Source organism: Leopardus geoffroyi, chromosome D2, assembly GCF_018350155.1.
Source record: "Leopardus geoffroyi isolate Oge1 chromosome D2, O.geoffroyi_Oge1_pat1.0, whole genome shotgun sequence".
Lineage (NCBI taxonomy): Eukaryota > Metazoa > Chordata > Mammalia > Carnivora > Felidae > Leopardus > Leopardus geoffroyi.
In genome coordinates, this window is record NC_059334.1 from 30,756,340 (window position 1) to 30,774,803 (window position 18,464).

The following is an 18,464-nucleotide window of genomic DNA, read 5'->3' on the forward strand; positions in this document are numbered from 1 at the left end:
GACTGGGTCGAGGTTGTTTCTGCCATTCGAGAGTTCTCCGGGAACTGTGATGTGAAAGTCCTATTCCCTCAGTGGTGGGTGGGTGACATGGTGGACAATTACTCACCCTGGAGGGACATAAGCTTTGGAGAGAGACAGTCCTGTTTAAAAAAATCTGCTGAGTTCCAGATGCTGTTCTATGAAAGTGCCTAGGGGACTGTGGTCCTCGAAGGGTCATCCAGGGCCATTCAGAGTAAGCATCTGAGTCATGGGTGTGTCTATGGCGGGAGGCACCAGGGTGAAGTCCTCCCAGCTTCCTGTGCTTTGGTTCTTCCTGCTGAGGTGTGTCCCCAGAAGCGAGGGAAAGTGACTTTGATGGTCTGGAGGCTGTGGGGATAGATGCGTCTTCCTGGCCCTGGCTATTTCAGGAAGGTTTGGAAGTGAAACTGACAAGTCTTAGAAACCCTCAGGCCCGGAGGTACCTCTCCTCAGAGCCTCTCATCATATAATAATTCTCACCGGTGATCCTGTTGCAGTGAGGCCTTGGGACCCAGAGTCCCTGGGGCCAAGTGGCCTTGGTAAGTCCCAGGACCACTGCACTCCTGTCTGCAGCAGTAAAAGATCAGGGTTGTTAGGATCTGATGAAGTCATGTGGAGGGAGTGCTTTAAAATCTCCCAAATATTGCCCCAAGTCTTGTGTGGCTCCTGTGAGCTGGTGGTGTAATTTCATGGTTACTAACAAAAGCAAACAAATAAAATGCTACTAATCCACTGGGACCTCCATTTCAAAAATGTGTGCAGGCGCCAGAGAAATCCTGAGTTCACCTACTGTCTGTAATTCCCTTCCTTTTATCCAAACCTACCTGAGAGGGGGTAACTTGTTAGAGCTTAGCTCCCTCCCAGCCTTTCAGTGAGGGAGCTGCAACTGACTGTTCTTACAAAGTGCCTTAAAAGCGTTAGCATTTGTGCCTTATCCTCTACCAGTCACGAGGGAAGGGGGACGGGAAGTGCCCATCACATGATTGTGACGGTGATTGTGATGCTGTAGGCCCGACTCCAGATGCTGCTACTGAGGGGGGAGACTTGAAGGGGAGCCCAGGGGGCCTGACGTAGTCAGCTGATATGCCCAGGGGGCTGCCCTAGAACAGGAGTCCCTTGCTTACCTGAGTATAAGACTCAGTTGCGGGGCGCTTGGGTGGCTCAGTCATTAAGCATTTGACTTCAGCTCAGGTCATGATCTCACAATTCGTGAGCTCGAGTCCCACTCGGGGTGAGCATGAGCCCTGGGCGAGCCCCACTTTCTCTCTCTCTCTCTCTCTGCCCCTCTTTCACTTGTGTGCTCTCTCTCTCTCTCAAAACAAAAACCAAAAAGACTCCCCTGAAGCAGTTCCTAAATGTGGTGTGGTTTCTCAGGTCTCTCCCCCTGGAGATTCTGCATCTCCAGGAATCTACACATTCAGTCATCGTGCATCTGTGGGAACAGGAAGGAACAGGGGCATAAACGCTGGGAGGGGCTTAGGAGAAGGAAACCCTGGAGCCTCGGAAAGGTCACAGAATCCGCCTACAGAGGCGGATTGTCAAGGCAACCTCTCTTGGGAGATCGTTATCTTTTTGTTTTTTTAAAATTTTTATTGAGAGATAATTGACACAACATTGTATTAGTTTCAGGTGTACAACACGATTTGATGTTTGTATATATGGCAAGATGACCACCACAGTGAGTCTAACATTTGGCAACGCATGTAGTGACAAATTTCTTTTTTTCTTCTGATGATGACTTTTAAGATCTACCCTCTTAGCAGTTTTCAAATACACAACACAGTATTATTAACTATAGTCACCATGTTGTACATTACGTCCCCACGATTGGACGGTCATGATAATCTTCATAATTGCTGTCGAGATCCTGACGGCCCCACTGCCGCTATTGCCTCTTCTTCTAGGTAGGTCCTCCCTCCCTCAGGTTCCAACGAGTCCTTTCTCTGGGGTCAAAGTCACAGAAGGGACCACGCCAGGTGGTTTCCATGAAATTGCATCTTGAGTCACTGGTGGAGCCAGGTGATTGCACACCGAGAAGAGCACCGGTGTCCAGAGGAAGGGATGAATCCATGCTACGCTACACTGGGTTTTGCATATCACCTCCAGCCCGAACCGCAGCACAGGAAGCTCCTCTGTTATTAAAATCCTCCAGTCTATTCTGACTGGTGCTGGAGGCATTTTCCCCAAATCTCCATCAGAGCTCGGCACTCCCATGCTTCAAATCTTTCCGTGGCTCCCCCTCACCTTCTGGATAGAGCTCAAGCTCTTTGGGGTGGGGCAGTTTTTCCAACTCTTTCCTAGTTTATCCCGAGACTACCTGCGAGCCTCATTTCTGTCACACCTCCCTCTTTCCGCAGAAGCAGACCCTCCCTTCCCTACGTGAGCTCATTCCTTGGCTCCAGGTTTCCTCCCTGGGACCTCCTCTGGCCGGCTGCCTGCCTCCCTCCCTCGCATTCTTCAGTACTCGGCTGCTTCCGCCTCCTCTGTGGCGTTCACTCCTGCCCTCCCTGTGCCTTCCTAGCACGTGGCATGTTATCTGGCACAGAGTCAGTGCTCAGTAAATGTTCATACAAGGATTGTGTGATCTTCCCTATTTCCTACTTCAGATAACATCTGTGAAAGCATCTCTTGTTTGGTACGTGATGAAGGCTAATAAAAATTGCACAGTATCAGGTCCCTGGATTCCCTTCATGAATAATAAATGACTCCCACAGGCTTCTTTGGGGGCTGATCTAGGGAGATAAGAATCTTTCTGTCCAAATAATCTCCACAAAAACAAAAGATCCAGCTGGCTGGGTCTATAAATGACTAAGCCCGTGCACCTCTAACTGTGGTCCAGAGACCTGCAGCAGAGACCTGGGAACTTGTTTAGAAATATAAAGTCTCGGGGTGCCTGGGTGGCTCAGTCGGTTAAGCGTCTGGCTTCGGCTCAGGTCATGATCTCACGGTCCGTGAGTTCGAGCCCCGCGTCGGGCTCTGTGCTGACAGCTCAGAGCCTGGAGTCTGCTTTGGATTCTGTGTCTCCCTCTCTCTTTGACCCTCCCCCACTCACACTCTTTCTCTCTGTCTCTGTCTCTCTCAAAAATAAATAAACATTAAAAAAAAAAAAAAAAGAAAAATATAAAATCTCAGGGGTGCCTGGCTGGCTCCATTGAAAGAGCATGCGACTCTTGATTTCAGGGTCACGAGTTCAAGCCCCATGTTGGATGTAGTGATTACATCCATATGTACATACATACGTATATATACATACATTTTTTTAAAACTCACAAAATCTCTGACCCTACCTAAATTGAGTCATGTAATCTGCATGTTAAAATTCTTGGGAGATTCACACGCACATTGAAGTTTGCAGAGCACTGCTCAGGAGGGCCTGTCTCTAGCTCTTTGAGTGCCAGGAACGGAGAACCCAGGCAAGCTAGGTCAAGAAAGGAGGTCTGTTGTACAAAGACACAGAAAGCAAAAAGGAAGACACACAGGATCTCATGAATCTGAGGGCAGGAACCGTGGTACATTTAAGCTGCAAGGGAAGTAGGAGTCAGAATTTCCCTCCGTGGTTTCGGCCTACATACATAGGGCCACCTTGGCTCCTCAGCTGACCTCTGGTTTGGGGCATCTTCCACTTTGGTTTTTACCACCAACTAGCAATTTCTCACTGTGTTTTATTTCACATTTCACAAGAAGTAAATCTGAATGGCCAGCTGGTCCCTATATCCATGCAGCCGTGTCTAGGGTCACACGGTACAAAATAAGGCCACTTGGGTGACAAGATTTGTGGTCATGGAGTTTCACTTACATGTGCCTTGGGTGTATGTATATCATGAAGCATGCCTAACCTGTAGCCACTTGTCAGGCACAGATAATTCTATACGAAGGCTTGTTGGTTCAAGAGTTTGTACACCTGCATTCCTATCCCGCATCTGTGGCTGATGCAGACACTGGCAAGAGTCCTGGCAGAAATTCTGGCTGGATCCCGAGTTGAAGTCACCAAAGTGAACTGCCTCAACCTTTTTGTTATTATTATTATTATTTATTATTATTATTATAATTATTATTATTATTATTATTTATTATTCCCACCTTTTTATTAACAGCATTTGCCTTGTACTGGGCTGGGTCTGGCCCCAAATATGAAGATCCTTGGCCCCTTAAAAGCTATCATTTGGTCCCTGTCTTTTTTCCCTTCTGCAGTCTTTTCCCTCTGCCCATGAGATTGAGCCTTGTATGGGGCCAGTTTCTCTTCCCTGCATACCTCCCTGCCTTTTCCTTCTGCCTTACCAGCACTTTGCCCACTCTTGGAGTATCTGCTCTCAGCCTGGTTGTGGCATGCTAGAATAGACTCCATCCTCAAGGCCCATTTCTTCTTTCTTTCTTTTCTTTCTTGTCTTTCCTTGTCTTTTCTTATCTTTTCTTTTCTTCCTCCCTCCCTCCCTCCCTCTCTTTCTTCCTTCTTCCTTTCCTTTCCTTTCCTTTCCTTTCCTTTCCTTTCCTTTCCTTTCCTTTCCTTTCCTTTCTTTCCTTTCCTTTTCCTTTTCCTTTTCCTTTTCCTTTTCCTTTTCCTTTTCCTTTCCTCTTCTTTTCTTTCTTCCCGCAAGTCGGGGAGAGAGAAAAAGTCTTAAGCAGGCACCATGCTCAGCACAGAGCCTGACGCAGGGCTTGATCCCACGACCCTGGGATCATGATGTGAACTAAGATCAAGAGCCAAATGCTCAACCAACAGCCACGCAGGTGCCCCAAGGCCCATTTCTAATACCATCTGCCTCAAGTGGGTTTGCATTTGCCTCCACGTTTATGCCCTACAGCGTGGCCCAGTGGGCGGGGCCTAGGCTGCAGAGTCTGGCAGGTTTGGGCCACACCCCAGCTCTGCCCCTTACTGGGAGGGCTCAGCTCATGGTTGTACTTCTAGAGTCTCAGCAAGTGGGTATGATGATACCTAGTTCATGGGGTGGTTGTGAGATTTAGTGACATTTATTACATGTCCAACTTCTAAAGCAGAGTTTGCCGTATAACAGACCTTCAATAAAAGATAAGTTTGTTTTTTAACAGAAAAAGGGGAGTTTCTTTCCCTGGATCTTGGAGGGTCCAAGTTTCGAGTCTTGAAGGTGCAGGTCTCTGAAGAGGGGAAAAGAAACGTCCAGATGGAGAGTCAGTTCTACCCAACACCCAATGAAATTATCCGAGGAAACGGCTCAGAGGTATTGGGGCAAGGGCTCTGTGAGGCGGGGGGGGGGGGGGGGGGGGCCGGGGGAGGCCTTGACATCAAGTTTATAAGTGACCATGCCTTAGCCCAGTGTTCTGTGCTTTCTCTTCTCTGTAGCTGTTTGAATACGTAGCTGACTGTCTGGCAGATTTCATGAAGACCAAAGGGTTGAAGCATAAGAAATTGCCCCTTGGCCTAACCTTTTCTTTTCCCTGCAGACAGACTAAACTGGAAGAGGTAAGGTTCGTGCCGGGGAGGGAAGAAGCTGTGTGGGATTTGGGGTTCGGGGCTGGAGAATGTGGGCAGGTTCAGGAGTCAGGCTGGGAACAGGAGAGGTCAGCAAGAGTTTTCTTGTTTTTGTCTTTTTTTCTTTTTCTTTTCCTTGTTTTGCACAATGAGGTGGAATTGTGAGGCAAAGAATTTGCAAATGTGGCCGCCTTGATTTTGCACTTGACATGGGCACAGCACACGACAACAGAATAGTTACTCTTTAGTTCTCAGACTTGGTTGCGTGGGAATCCCCTAGAGGGCTTGTTAGACACACATTGCCGAGCCCCACCTGAGAGTGTTTTAATTTGTGGGGACTTAGGTTTGGATTTCTTACAGTCTCCGGGGTGGGGGCCACACTTAGCACGGCTGACATAGCTGACTGGAATAGAGCAGGAAGGCTCACGGAGTCTCACCTCTCCAGTGAGCCCTTAGGAGGAGAATGTAGGTGGGGTCATTGGAGCGACTGTTGTCACTACCCAGCTGGGGTTTCAACTCTGTGTGACTCAGATGTTCAATTGATAAACAGGGAGAAGTCAAACCCAATCTATGTAAATCTGCAAAAATAAATAGGGACCATATAAAAGGACAACGAGCTTTCTGGGGCCAGGGGGTCACAGTCAAGAGTCAGGTCTCCCCAGGCCACACCAGTCTGGGGTGGTGGCCCATGATCTCCTCCTGCATGTACTGGTCAGGACACCCAGCTGACAATTCATGGAGCACCTTGATATCACGGACGGCCTTGGGATGTGTTTGCTATTGCTGGCATGAGCCACTTTTCAGTGTGGAATAGCGGAAAAGGAATGGGTTTTCATGTCCCACAGACTTGTCTTTGAATCATGGCTCAAAAGAAGCTGTGTCCCCCGGTTAAGTTACTTAACTTCTTGAGCCCTTTGTTTTCCCGTATGTAAAATGGGGATAATAATAGCTACTTGCCAGGCTGAGGGGAAGCCTAGACAAAACCTCTGTGACGTGCCCAACACTGTGCCTGGTGCATCAATGGTAGCTGCAGGGTCACCACAATGATTATCCCCATGCAACTTGTCTCTTGGTGCTTCAGTACCTTGTCCCCCGGTTCAATAGATGTTTCTAGAGGGCAGGTGCTATTTTATATTATTCTTTTTATATTATTCTTTTTCTCCACCCCCACAATCTGTAGCACAGTGTCTTGTATTTAATAGCTGATTGTTAACTATCTGACAATTAAGAGTTTCAATCAATCATTTACTTGATTCCACTGAATGGGAACTTGCCATGACCAATCGATGCAGGGGATGGGCTGAGGTTCACATTTTTATTATTTTATAAAAACAGGGATTAGGGGCACCTGGGTGGCTCAGTCAGCTAAGCATCCAACTCTGGATTTTGGCCCAGGTCATGATCTCACCATATGTGAGTTTGAGCCCCACATTGGGCTCTCCTCTGACAGTGCAGAGCATCCTTGGGATTTTCTCTCTTCCTCTCTCTCTGCCCCTTCCCCATTCACACATGCACACATGCACTCTCTCAAAATAAATAAATAAACTTAAAAAAAAAAAAGGATTAGAAAAAACTGGTATAAAGGCTTCAGGGGTGCTGGGTAGCTTAGTCAATTTATCTGACTTTTGATTTTGGTTCAGGTCATGATCCCAGGATCATGGGATCAAGCCCTGCATTGGGCTCCATGTGGAGCATAGAGCCTGTTTGGGATTTTGTCTCTCTCCCTTGCCCCTCTCCCCCACTTGTGTGCGCTCTCTCTTAAAAAAAATTAAAATTAGAAAAATTAGGGGTGCCTGGGTGGCTCAGTCAGTTAAGCGCTTGACTTTGGCTTAGGTCATGATCTCGTGGTTCATGAGTTCAAGCCTGGTGTTGGGCTCTGTGCTGACAGCTCAGAGCCTGGAACCTGCTTTAGATTCTGTGTCTCCCTCTCTCTGTCTGCTCCTCTCCCACTTGCACTCTGTCTCTCTCTCAAAAATAAATAAACATTAAAGTTTTTTAAGTCAAAAATTAAGATGGTTTCAGAGAATGTTGGAAGAGGCCAGTTGGAGTCTGGCTGTGAGGTGTCATCATCTTTGTTGGCTGGAGGAGTAGAGGTCCCAGAGTCGGTAGAGGAAGGGGGAGGAGGAGTCGTTGGAAATTAGGCCTCCAGATTTGAGATCAGATTCACCAAATAGTTAAGCACCTTTTATTCGAGCTCAGAAAGGGAGACCCCAGGAAGAAGGAAGAGACTTCTCGAGCTCTGTTGGAGTTCATTTGAGTTTGAAAACCAAACTTGTATATTTTCTTGATAACTGGTGGTGAATGTATAGTTTGTTTATCTGGGATTTTGGCATTTATCTAAGTCAAGTCCCTGCCTGCATCTTTATATAATAATAATAATAATAATAATAATAATAATAATAATAATATTAATGGCACTGTACTTCAGATTTCGGCAGTGTATTTATACTGTGCTGAACTCTTTATGTGTATTATCTCATTAAATTCCCCAAGCAATCATATGAAGTAGATATGATCATTTCATATGTGAGAAAAGCTGCAGCTCAGAGATGTTAAGAGACTTGCCCAAGGCCACACAGCCCAAGCTCACAAGCCCCCACCCACTCTTTCCAGAGACATAGCTCTAGAACTTTGTTTAAAATGGCAGCAGGTGCCTGGAAGCATTTTGACCCATTTTGTGTCATTTCCCCAGTAAGGATTTTCAGGTAGCATTTAAACTTGGGAAGAGTGCTTGATTATATTGAGGAAGGGAAAACGGGTTTTTCTCATCAAAGTCTAGTTGAATACTTGTATTTTATAAACCGCCCCCCCCTACCCCAAACTGCCTTTCAGTGAAGCCTAAAGAAAAGTAGAAAAACTTCAGGCACAGGAAATGCACTGGTAATAACTCAGTGTGGGCACAGCTATTTAATCATGGTTCTGCTGCAGACATAGGTTTTGTCGCACTAAAATAAGGGCTTTTGGAGAAGGTGGGGGCTGACAAACTGAGTGCAGAAGGAGGCGGGAAGGGAAAGCCTTCCTGAGAATGGGGTGGCCAGGGAGGCTTCTTTGTGAAACTAAAAAATGATTAAAGAAAATAAGAGCCTGGGAATTAAGAGGGGCGGTCACTTTGCTGTCGTTGTTTTATTTTGTTGTTTTTAAGTGAGGGAACAGAAAAGTCTTAGCTAGAGAGAAATTTCTTTGTTTGTGTATGTGTTTCTAATGATAAAATGGTAATACTTTTCAATGTAGAAGAGAGAGAGATGAGGGTAGGAATTGAAAAGTTTAAAGAAGAAAACAGAAGTCACCTCTAATCCCAACTCTCAGAGATACCCCCGCTACTTGAATGGTTGGTTTCCCTTCCAGCCATGTCTATTTTCAACACTGATGTTATTGCCGTATGCATAGTTTTAGAAAATATAATTGAATGTACCTTTTTTCCACTTAACTATATATCACAAGCATTTATTCCCCACACCCCCGTACGCCGTGCCCTCAATAAGTCCCACATGTCTCCAGTACACTTTTTGGGGGGGACGCCACCCTAGTCTTTTATTCTATCCCATGAAGCAAGGCTGTTCCCGTAACCAGTGACGGCAGAAGTTAGGGAGAGCTGCCACTAGGTGGCGCTGTGGTGCAGGGGAAAAGACCTGGTGGCCGCTCAGGATTCCGACAACCGCATTCCAGTTGGACCCTTCACTCACTGTGCTATCTCTAGAGCAGTTTCCTTCCTCTCTAAAAAATCCCAGCTTCTTTATCCATAAACTGAAGGGACTGGGAGGGTGTGGTCGGGGAGTTTATGAATTTTGGCTCAGCTGCTTTTGACTGCGGGCAAATCACTTGTCTCCAAAATTCTCTTCTAAGTCTAAAACATTCTGATTATTTGCTATTTTACAAAACTCTTGGGAAACAACAATTTTGTAAAAAAGGTTCTATTTTGGGGGCACCTGAGTGTCTCAGTCAGTTGAGCATCCGACTTCGGCTCAGGTCATGATCTCACAGTTCAGTTTGTGAGTTTGAGCCCCACATCTGGCTCACTGCTTGTCAGGGAGGAGTCCGCTGGAGATCCTCTGTTCCCGTCTTTCTGCTCCTCTCCCGCTCAAGCTCTCTCTCAAAAATAAATAAACACTAAAAATATCTATCTATCTACTTTAATTTTTAAGTAATCTCTACACCCAACATGGGGCTTGAACTCACGACCCTGACTGAGATCAAGAGTTGCACGCTCTACCAGCTGAGCCAGTGAGGTGCTCTGGGAAACACCAATTTTAAGCAACTAATTGATCATGCAAATAGAGAACCATTTTTCTAAGTTGAAATTAAGTTCCCAAAGGAGTCCTGCCAGGTAACACCATGCCGGTTCTGTTTCATGGACCTGGCAGACCACATACTCTGCACACACAATGTGCCATATGCCAGGCCTTTCCCTCAGAGCATTCCTGGGGCCGAGGCAGGATATGACGTTTCTCCACTTCACCCACGAGTAAACTGAGGCTCGGAGGGGTTAAATGACTTGTCTAATATCTTGTGAGTCCAAGTGTTCTGACTCCTCAGCAGTTGTTCTTTCTGCCACCGTGTGTGCTATTTCAAACTGCTCACATGAAATAAAGATGTTTAGATTATTAGGAAAACCCTCCGAAGGAATGCTGAAAGAATTGGGGGGGGGGGTTCAGCTAAAAGAAGAGAAAGCCGTGGGGCTGCACTTTATGCATGAAATGTCTGCCACTCGTTTTCAGAACTGAGCACCTTCCTCATTTTCACTGGCTCTGAAATCTTCTCCCAGGGCATCCTGCTTTCATGGACCAAGAAGTTTAAGGCACGTGGAGTTCAAGACACTGATGTGGTGGATTGTCTGGCCAAAGCTATAAAAAAACACAAGGTGAGGAATTCACCAGTCCCAGCCCAGTTCTCTTGAGGTGGGGTCTCCTACTCTGCCTGCCCCAGAGGGAGGATCAGAGATGGGATTGATCTTAGGGAAGGCCTCACTGTAGATGTGACCAATTGTGACCAATTTGGATGAGCCCATTGGTGAGCCTTGGTTCCAATTGGTGAGCTGGTTCCAATTGCTGTTGGAAGGTGGCCCAGCCCCCTCAGAGGGTCTTGGTTAGGCCCTATGCATGTGTGATGCTCTAGCCCCACCTTTCCTCTCTGAGCTTAAAAGACTGCTTTCTTTCCAGTCTGGCTGTCTCTTCTGTTTTCCACTGTTCATGGGCTATCTTTATTCGTTGAGTAAATTTTATAATAATCTAAATACCTGAAGACATGCTCCTTGCTGAGCCGAAAAGCATACAAATAAACCCAAATTATTTGTTATCCTGACAACGAGGAATATTTTAATGTATACCCTTCCAGTCTTTTTTCTCTTTAAACATGCAGTCACAATCTCTTGTATCTTGTGTTTTTCTCTTATTGTTTCGTCTTACTTTAAAGTGTCCCCCCAAACCTTGGGGGAACCATAAGGTAATAACCCAAGTTGACTTGCCAACATGGGAAACCCAGATGGGATGTCCCTAGTGCTGCCCACGGAGAGGACTTGGCTGAGGCTGGTTAAGCTGTCCCCGTGGGGGAGGACTTGGGTCCCAGAATAAATATGCTTTCTTTGGTGTTTCTCAGATCAAGACCGCAGTCCTGGTGGTCTGTCACTCATATTTCATTGCATGGAGACCTTCACCCATAAGGCAGGAGCATGGGTTCCACTCTTTAGCTCCCGACTGCCATTCCTATTTTCTAGATCTCGGAACCTTGATAGAGGCCTTGTTTCTTCCAGGCAGGCCCAGCAGGCAGGGTCTAGTAATTGTCTCAGTCACCTTCACCACTTTCGCTTCCTCTGTGGGGAAAGATAAAGGGATAATGCCTCCTTCTCATCCACTGATGTCCTTTGGGACTTGTGTTCAAGCAGGACATAGACGTGGACATCCTGGCCTTGGTCAATGACACCGTGGGGACCATGATGACGTGCGCCTATGATGATCCCTACTGTGAAGTTGGTGTCATCATTGGTAACTCAATTTGACTTGATTCTCCGGGTTGGGAAAAGGGATTCGTCTGGGGCTTAGTTTTAGCCAACTGAGTAAATTCTGTGGAAGGGTGCTGACACTTCCTATTTATGAGAAGTAACATAGGGAAATGGAAAATTAAAACATTCATTCATCCATCCATCCATCCATCCATTCATTCAACGAGTATTTACTGCATGCCTTTTGTGTGCTAGGCCCCATGCTCTGCATTGGGTTTTCAGTGGTGAGTTAATACTTAGAGGTTCCTGAGCTTTCAGTGGGCAAGTGGGGGGAAGGCCTGAAAGGTATAAACAAGTAATAGAACTGCAGGTGGCGGTGAGGGTGATGACAACAAACAAGCAGGGTGGTGTGACCGAGGGTGAGTGTGGCGAGGCAATCAGGGCAGGTCTCTCTAAGGGGTGACATTTGAGCAGGGACCTTGGTAATGAGGAGGAAGGAGCAAAGTGGAGACAGAGAGGAAGAGAGTCGCTGCGAAGGAAAGAGGAAACCTATGGCCTCTGAGGTGGGATTGCATCTGGGATGCTCAAGGACCCTAAAAAGCTGAATGGGGGCTGCACCAAAGTGAGTGAAGGCTGAGAGTCATAGGCTATTCAGGTCCGAGGGAGTGGACGGGACTGGGCAGATGGCGTGGGACACAGGACAGAGTTACCATAAGGTCTTTGGCTTTTACTCCGAGGGGAGGCAGGAAGGCACTGGAGGATTTGGGTGGGGAATGGGTAAATGGAGTGTGCGTTTTTAAAAAGCTCATTTCGGCTGCCGTGTCAGCCAAAGAGAATTGACAACTGGGGCAAGAATGGAAGCAAGGTGACCAGCCAAGAGGTCACTGTATCTCCTGTGTGGGCGAGACATGGTGGGGGCCTGGACCAGGGACGTCGCAGCACCATGAAGGTGCCCGGTGGGTGGTTCTCGACACCTGAGCTGGGAGGGAGTCTTCCAGACGCTGGCCGTGAGAAGGCAGTATGGGGGACAATAAAACCAAATGCATTAGATTTATCCACTGTTCTTGAATATTTCCTGCCACCTCCCCGTTCCGTTACCACTACTGGGGAGAGTTTTCTGAATTGCTTTCTCTTAGATTTCCAACCCTTCTCCTCAGCCTGACTTTCCCAAAGGGCAGGATCTTCGCACCCAAGCGGCTTCATCTGCCTTCCCATTTCCGGAGCCCCACAGCTCAGAATGGGATGGGCGCTTGCCAGTCACATCTTCTAACCGCTGTCACCGTGTCTTGGTGACCACGTGTGGCACCCTGCAGACTGGAAGCCACGCCTAAATAGAGTCCACACTTTTCTTAGAAAAGCTTACTCTAGGTACTGTATTACATTCTGCTTCTCTCATTTCTTATTTCTCATGTTGGCTTTAAAATTCTCAGACCAGAGCATCAGGGGAGATCCTTTAAAAAAATAATTTTTCTGAGCAGCTTTATTGAGCCATAAAAATCCTCTCATTTAAGGGATACAATTCAATGATTTTTAGTAAATTTTGAGTTTCCTAACCATCCCCACAATCCAACTGTAGAACATTTTCATCAGCCCAGTAGGTCCCAAACAGATTGTGCCCTTTTGTAGTCACTCCCCAATATTCTAGTGTTTGAGGAATCTCCTTGGAGTGATTTTGTGTTTGAATAATGGAATGTTGCTTTCTTATGTCATAGCTAATCACTGTCAAAGATAAGGATATAGCTTATGCTAGGAACAATTTGTGGCAGGCCATGAGTACAGAATATTTTTAGTATCAAATAGAGAAGACACTAAGTAGCTTAGAGAAAGGATTAAAAAAATTAACAGTAGGTTAGTGATTTTTTTTTTTTTTAATTTCCAAGGTTAGGTTAACTCATCCTCCTCTTTGTAAAAGTGCTTTGTCAGCTCTCATGCATATTCATCAGGGACTTCTTCACAATCGACCCCATTCATGACAGCAAACCATTAACGTCTGAGAAGTGTAGACTTGGCATGTCAGCTTTATTCCTCATGAACTCCAGGCTTGCCAAAGCTGTTCCCTCAGTGAGAACCAGGCCCGGGAAGTGGATCAAAAGCACTTTGTGGTACATTCAGAGGACTCTCAGGCAGTTAAGAGTTCTCTCTGTCTTTGCCCAGCTGGGAGCCCTTCCGTCTTTGCGTATTCACTCTGATCCCTTGTTCAGGCACTGGCACCAACGCGTGCTACATGGAGGACATGAGCAACATTGACCTGGTGGAAGGCGACGAGGGCAGGATGTGCATCAACACGGAGTGGGGGGCCTTTGGGGACGACGGGGCTCTGGAAGACATCCGCACCGAGTTCGACCGGGAGCTGGACCTTGGCTCTCTCAACCCTGGGAAGCAGCTGTGAGTCCCCTCGTGTGCTCTAAATCGGGGCCTCGGTATTTACAGTAAATTGCCAGTCCCTCAGGTACACCTTATACCCAGCAGATTTTCTAGATGTGACTAGTTTCCTGCCACAATGATTCTGCGAGGCGAGGCTTGTGTTTCAGTTTCATTGGACACCTGTGGAAAGTGAAGGCAAGGAAATGGAGTGATGCCCCCTAGGTCATAATCCTGATTCAATTTCAGTCCGTATTTCCGGAGCACCTATGTGTGAGGCAGGGGAGATACTCCGCGAACCCAGGGACTCGGGTCCTGCCCTCTTGGTGCGTTCGGACGAGGGGCCATAGAGCAGACCGATGTGGCCAAGGGAGCAGGACTCAGGCAAGTCCCTCACTGGTGTTTCCAGGGCTCCCCTGTCACCCCACTTTCTCAGAGGCCTGATCATAGCACCTGGGGGTCTTTCCCAGCTCTCATCCCACACTCACCAGTGGAGTAACTATTGGGAGTCTGCCCTAGCTCTGCCTGCATGCTGAGCTCCCAGAGCTTGCCTTAACAAGCAGAGTGCCTTACACACTGTTGCAGCTCATGAAGTGTTTCTTGGACAAAATGACATTTTTTAGATTTTTTTTTTTTTTTTTTTTTTTGTGGGGCACCTGGGTGGCTCAGTCAGTTACACATCCGACTTTGACTCAGGTCATGATCTCATGGTTCATGGGTTCGAGCCCTGCGTCAGGCTCTGTGCTGATAGCTTGGAGCCTGGAGCCTGCTTCAGATTCTCTCTCTCTCTCTCTCTCTCTCTCTCTCTCTCAAAAATAATAAATAAACATTAAAATTTTTTTCTTGTTTTGTTTTGTTAGTTTTTTTCCTTTCAAAGTGAAAGAATAGTTTTTTAAAAAGTTTACTTGTTTATTTTGAGAGAGAGAGAGAGAGCATGAGCGTGGTAGGGATAGAGAGAGTGAGAGAATGAGAATCACAAGCAGGCTTGTTGCTGTCAGTGTAGAACCCGTTGTGGGTCTCGATCCCACGAACTGTGAAACCATGACCTGAGCCAAAATCAAGAGTCGGTCACTTACCTGACTGAGCCACCCAGGAGCTCCTGAAAAGCCTTTCTTAAAAAAAATTGAGGGGCGCCTGGGTGGCGCAGTCGGTTAGACGTCCGACTTCAGCCAGGTCACGATCTCGCGGTCCGTGAGTTCGAGCCCCGCATCAGGCTCTGGGCTGATGATGGCTCAGAGCCTGGAGCCTGTTTCGGATTCTGTGTCTCCCTCTCTCTCTGCCCCTCCCCCCATTCATGCTCTGTCTCTCTCTGTCCCAAAAATAAATAAACGTTGAAAAAAAAATTAAAAAAAAAATTGAATAATTTCAAACTTACAGAGAAGTTACAAAAATGGTACAAAATTCCCCTTCACCCAGATTCCTTAAGTACTAATATTCTCTCTCTGTTTCTTTTTTTAAATTTTTTTTTTCAACGTTTATTCATTTTTGGGACAGAGAGAGACAGAGCATGAATGGGGAAGGGGCAGAGAGAGAGGGAGACACAGAATCGGAAACAGGCTCCAGGCTCTGAGCCATCATCAGCCCAGAGCCTGATGCGGGGCTCGAACTCACGGACCGCGAGATCGTGACCTGGCTGAAGTCGGACGTCTAACCGACTGCGCCACCCAGGCGCCCCAATTCTCTCTCTGTTTCTGTCTGCATGTATATACATACACATATATACAAAATGTCTAAATAGAATTATTTTTCTGAACCATTTGAGACTAAGTTGCAAACATAGTATCCCTTCAGTCCTAAATACTTCAAAATGTATTATTTGCAAACAAGTGTGCTTGTCTCACATAACCAAAGTATAATTATCAAAATTAGGAAATAAATACTTAATCTAACTTATAGAACTTATTCAAAATTCATTAGCTGCCCCATTACTGTCCCTTATAAAAGAGGAAAAGTTCAGGCTCACACATTACATCTTGTTGCTATTGTCTTTAGCTTCCTTTAATCTGGAAATCTTCTGTAGTGTCTCTTAGTTTTTTATGATCTTAAGACATATAAGCCATATATTTTACAGAATGTCCTCAATTGTATTTTCCTGATGTTTCCTCATGATTAGATTCAGGTGGTGTATTTTTGGCAGGAATATCACAGAGGGGACGATGTTTCCTCTTCAGTGCATCACATCTGGAAGCACATGCTGTGTGTTCCATCCCGTGTGATGCTACCTCGAATCACTCGGCTAAGGGGATATGCAAAGGTTTCTCTACCAGAAGGTTACTGTTATTCCTTCTGTAAAGAATACGTATCTGGTGAAGAATACATATCTGGTGAAGCCTGCTTTGAGGCTATGTAAATATCCTTTCTCATTAAACTTTCACTCTTTACTTTTAGCATCCTTTGATGAATTTCCAAAGCTATTATTCCCTCCACGTTTATTCGTTGTTATTTTACTGTAAATAACAGCTTTCCTATCTCCTCCGTTTATTTATTTATACTAATATGAACTCATGGATTCTTTTTTTTTTTTTAATTTTTTTTCAACGTTTATTTATTTTTGGGACAGAGAGAGACAAAGCATGAACGGGGGAGGGGCAGAGAGAGAGGGAGACACAGAATCGGAAACAGGCTCCAGGCTCTGAGCCATCAGCCCAGAGCTTGACGCGGGGCTCGAACTCACAGACCACGAGATCGTGACCTGGCTGAAGTCGGATGCTTAACCGACTGCGCCACCCAGGCGCCCCCTTTTTTTTTTATTATTTAATGGAGGGTTCTTCTTATCATTATTTATTTTGATGCTCAAATATTTTTGGACATGACCAATGGAAGCTTCTCCAAACTGGTCCCCTGTGTCCTTAACGATGTGCTCCCATCACTCTTGAAGTACTTCCTTATTTTTTCTGGCCCGGTAAGATGTTCCAGGCTCATCGGGAATCTTTCTAGTCCCAACCATTTTCCCAAGAAGCTCTGATGAATAAATATTTTGAGTCCCTCCTAGAAACGATTCAAGCACTAGAACCGCATACCTGGAAAACAAATTTCTGCTTTGGACATACCTGCTCCCCAGCACATACCTGTTTCACTGGTGACACAGAGCAGTCATGGCCCATGAAAGTGGGACCCATTTTTTGGACTTTGTCGTCCTCTCTCCATCTCACTTAAAACAAATTTCATCCCCCAAACCCAGCCAGGATTTCTTTTGACTATCTTCTGCTTCTGCAATGTTCTAAGAGGTTTTATAACGAAATAGGTAAAGTTGATTAGAAAACAGGTTGTCCTTGATTTTGTGTCTATTATCTTGGAGAATAAAAGTTATATTTAGTTTTTTCCCTGGGAAACAATTAGTAATTGCTTGTTGGATACAAATTCAAAGTCAAGGTGTAGGTAGCCTGGTGGGATATGTCATCCACACTATTGTAGAACCTCTCTGGTTCTACAGACACAGCATCTTTCTCTCTGGGACAAAAGCATGGTATAGGAATTGGAAGTGTCTGAAATTTGGATTTGTCATGCCATGGTTGGTGATCTTGGGATCACCTGAAGTCCACGAAGCCAAGATTCCTTATACCTAATATGAGAATGGTACTCCTGTGGCCAGGGGTGATTTGTGATAAAGATCCTTGGATTCAAGCACTTTGTGAGAGGGAAGGAATATTAGGTCTCCTCTAGCATAGTTCTCTCCTTTTATAAATTTTTAAAAAATGTTTATTTTTGAGAGAGAGACAGAGTGCAAGTGGGGGAGGAGCAGAGAGAGAGGGAGACACAGAATCCAAAGCAGGCTCCAGGCTCTGAGCTTTCAGCGTAGAGCCCTATGTGGGGCTTGAACCCGTGAACCGCGAGATCATGACCTGAGCTGAAGTTGGACGCTTAACTGGCCGAGACACCCAGGTGCCCCCCCCCCTCCTTTTATAGATGAAGAGAATGCATCTCAGAGAGAATAAGTGAGCTCCCAAGGGCACCCCGGGCTGGGATGGGGACTGAGGCCTCCTGACCCATGAAGTTGTCTTTCTGTTACTCCTGCTCTTGACCATGGGCCATAGCTCATGAGCATTGGGAAGGATGCTGCATAACTAAAGGTGTTGCTGCTACTGATCTGTTCACCAAATTGTAGGTTTGAGAAGATGATCAGCGGCCTGTACCTGGGTGAACTTGTCAGGATCATCTTGCTGAAGATGGCCAAGGCAGGCCTCCTGTTTGGCGGCAAGAAATCCTCTGCTCTCCACACTAAGGGCAAGATTGAAACACGGCATGTGGCTGCCATGGAGAAGTAAGTGGCTGGCTGGGTCCTTTTCACCTTGACTCTGCAGAAGGTTAGGGTGGGGAGCCAAGGCGTGGTATGATCATGGTAGTGGTCCAGCTGAAGGGACCAGATCTGTCCAGATCTTCACCAGGACAACTTCGGACCTGGACCCAGCTTCGGGTGGGTTGGCGATGCCTACCATGGCTCAAGTGTGGCTTCTTGTTGGTTTCATTAGCCAGGGATTCTGTGGTTGCAGGTCAACTCCTTTCTTTTCCTGCCTTCTTCCTCCCTAAAGTGGTCACTTACAACCTTTTTAGGGCCACAGACCTGTTTGAGGGTCTAATTCAAGTTCTGGACCTTTTACCATAAAAATGTACATTTGTACTCAATTTTGCTTACACTATTAGGGCATTCTTGGACCCATTAAAGATTCCCTTGCATGGAATCTTAAGGTAAGAACTCCTGCTACA

General features: G+C 46.2%; 1 protein-coding gene across 1 annotated transcript in view; it reads left to right on the top strand.

Annotated features, from left to right (window-relative positions):
* Positions 1 to 18,464, top strand: part of HKDC1 (hexokinase domain containing 1) — a 49,181-nt gene that overhangs the window by 6,837 nt on the left and 23,880 nt on the right. Inside the window, exons 3-8 of the mRNA XM_045437647.1 lie at positions 5,065 to 5,213; positions 5,336 to 5,455; positions 10,227 to 10,322; positions 11,343 to 11,442; positions 13,601 to 13,784; positions 17,866 to 18,021. Of these exons, the coding sequence (XP_045293603.1) occupies positions 5,065 to 5,213; positions 5,336 to 5,455; positions 10,227 to 10,322; positions 11,343 to 11,442; positions 13,601 to 13,784; positions 17,866 to 18,021 (805 nt within the window). The remainder of the gene's footprint in view (positions 1 to 5,064; positions 5,214 to 5,335; positions 5,456 to 10,226; positions 10,323 to 11,342; positions 11,443 to 13,600; positions 13,785 to 17,865; positions 18,022 to 18,464) is intronic.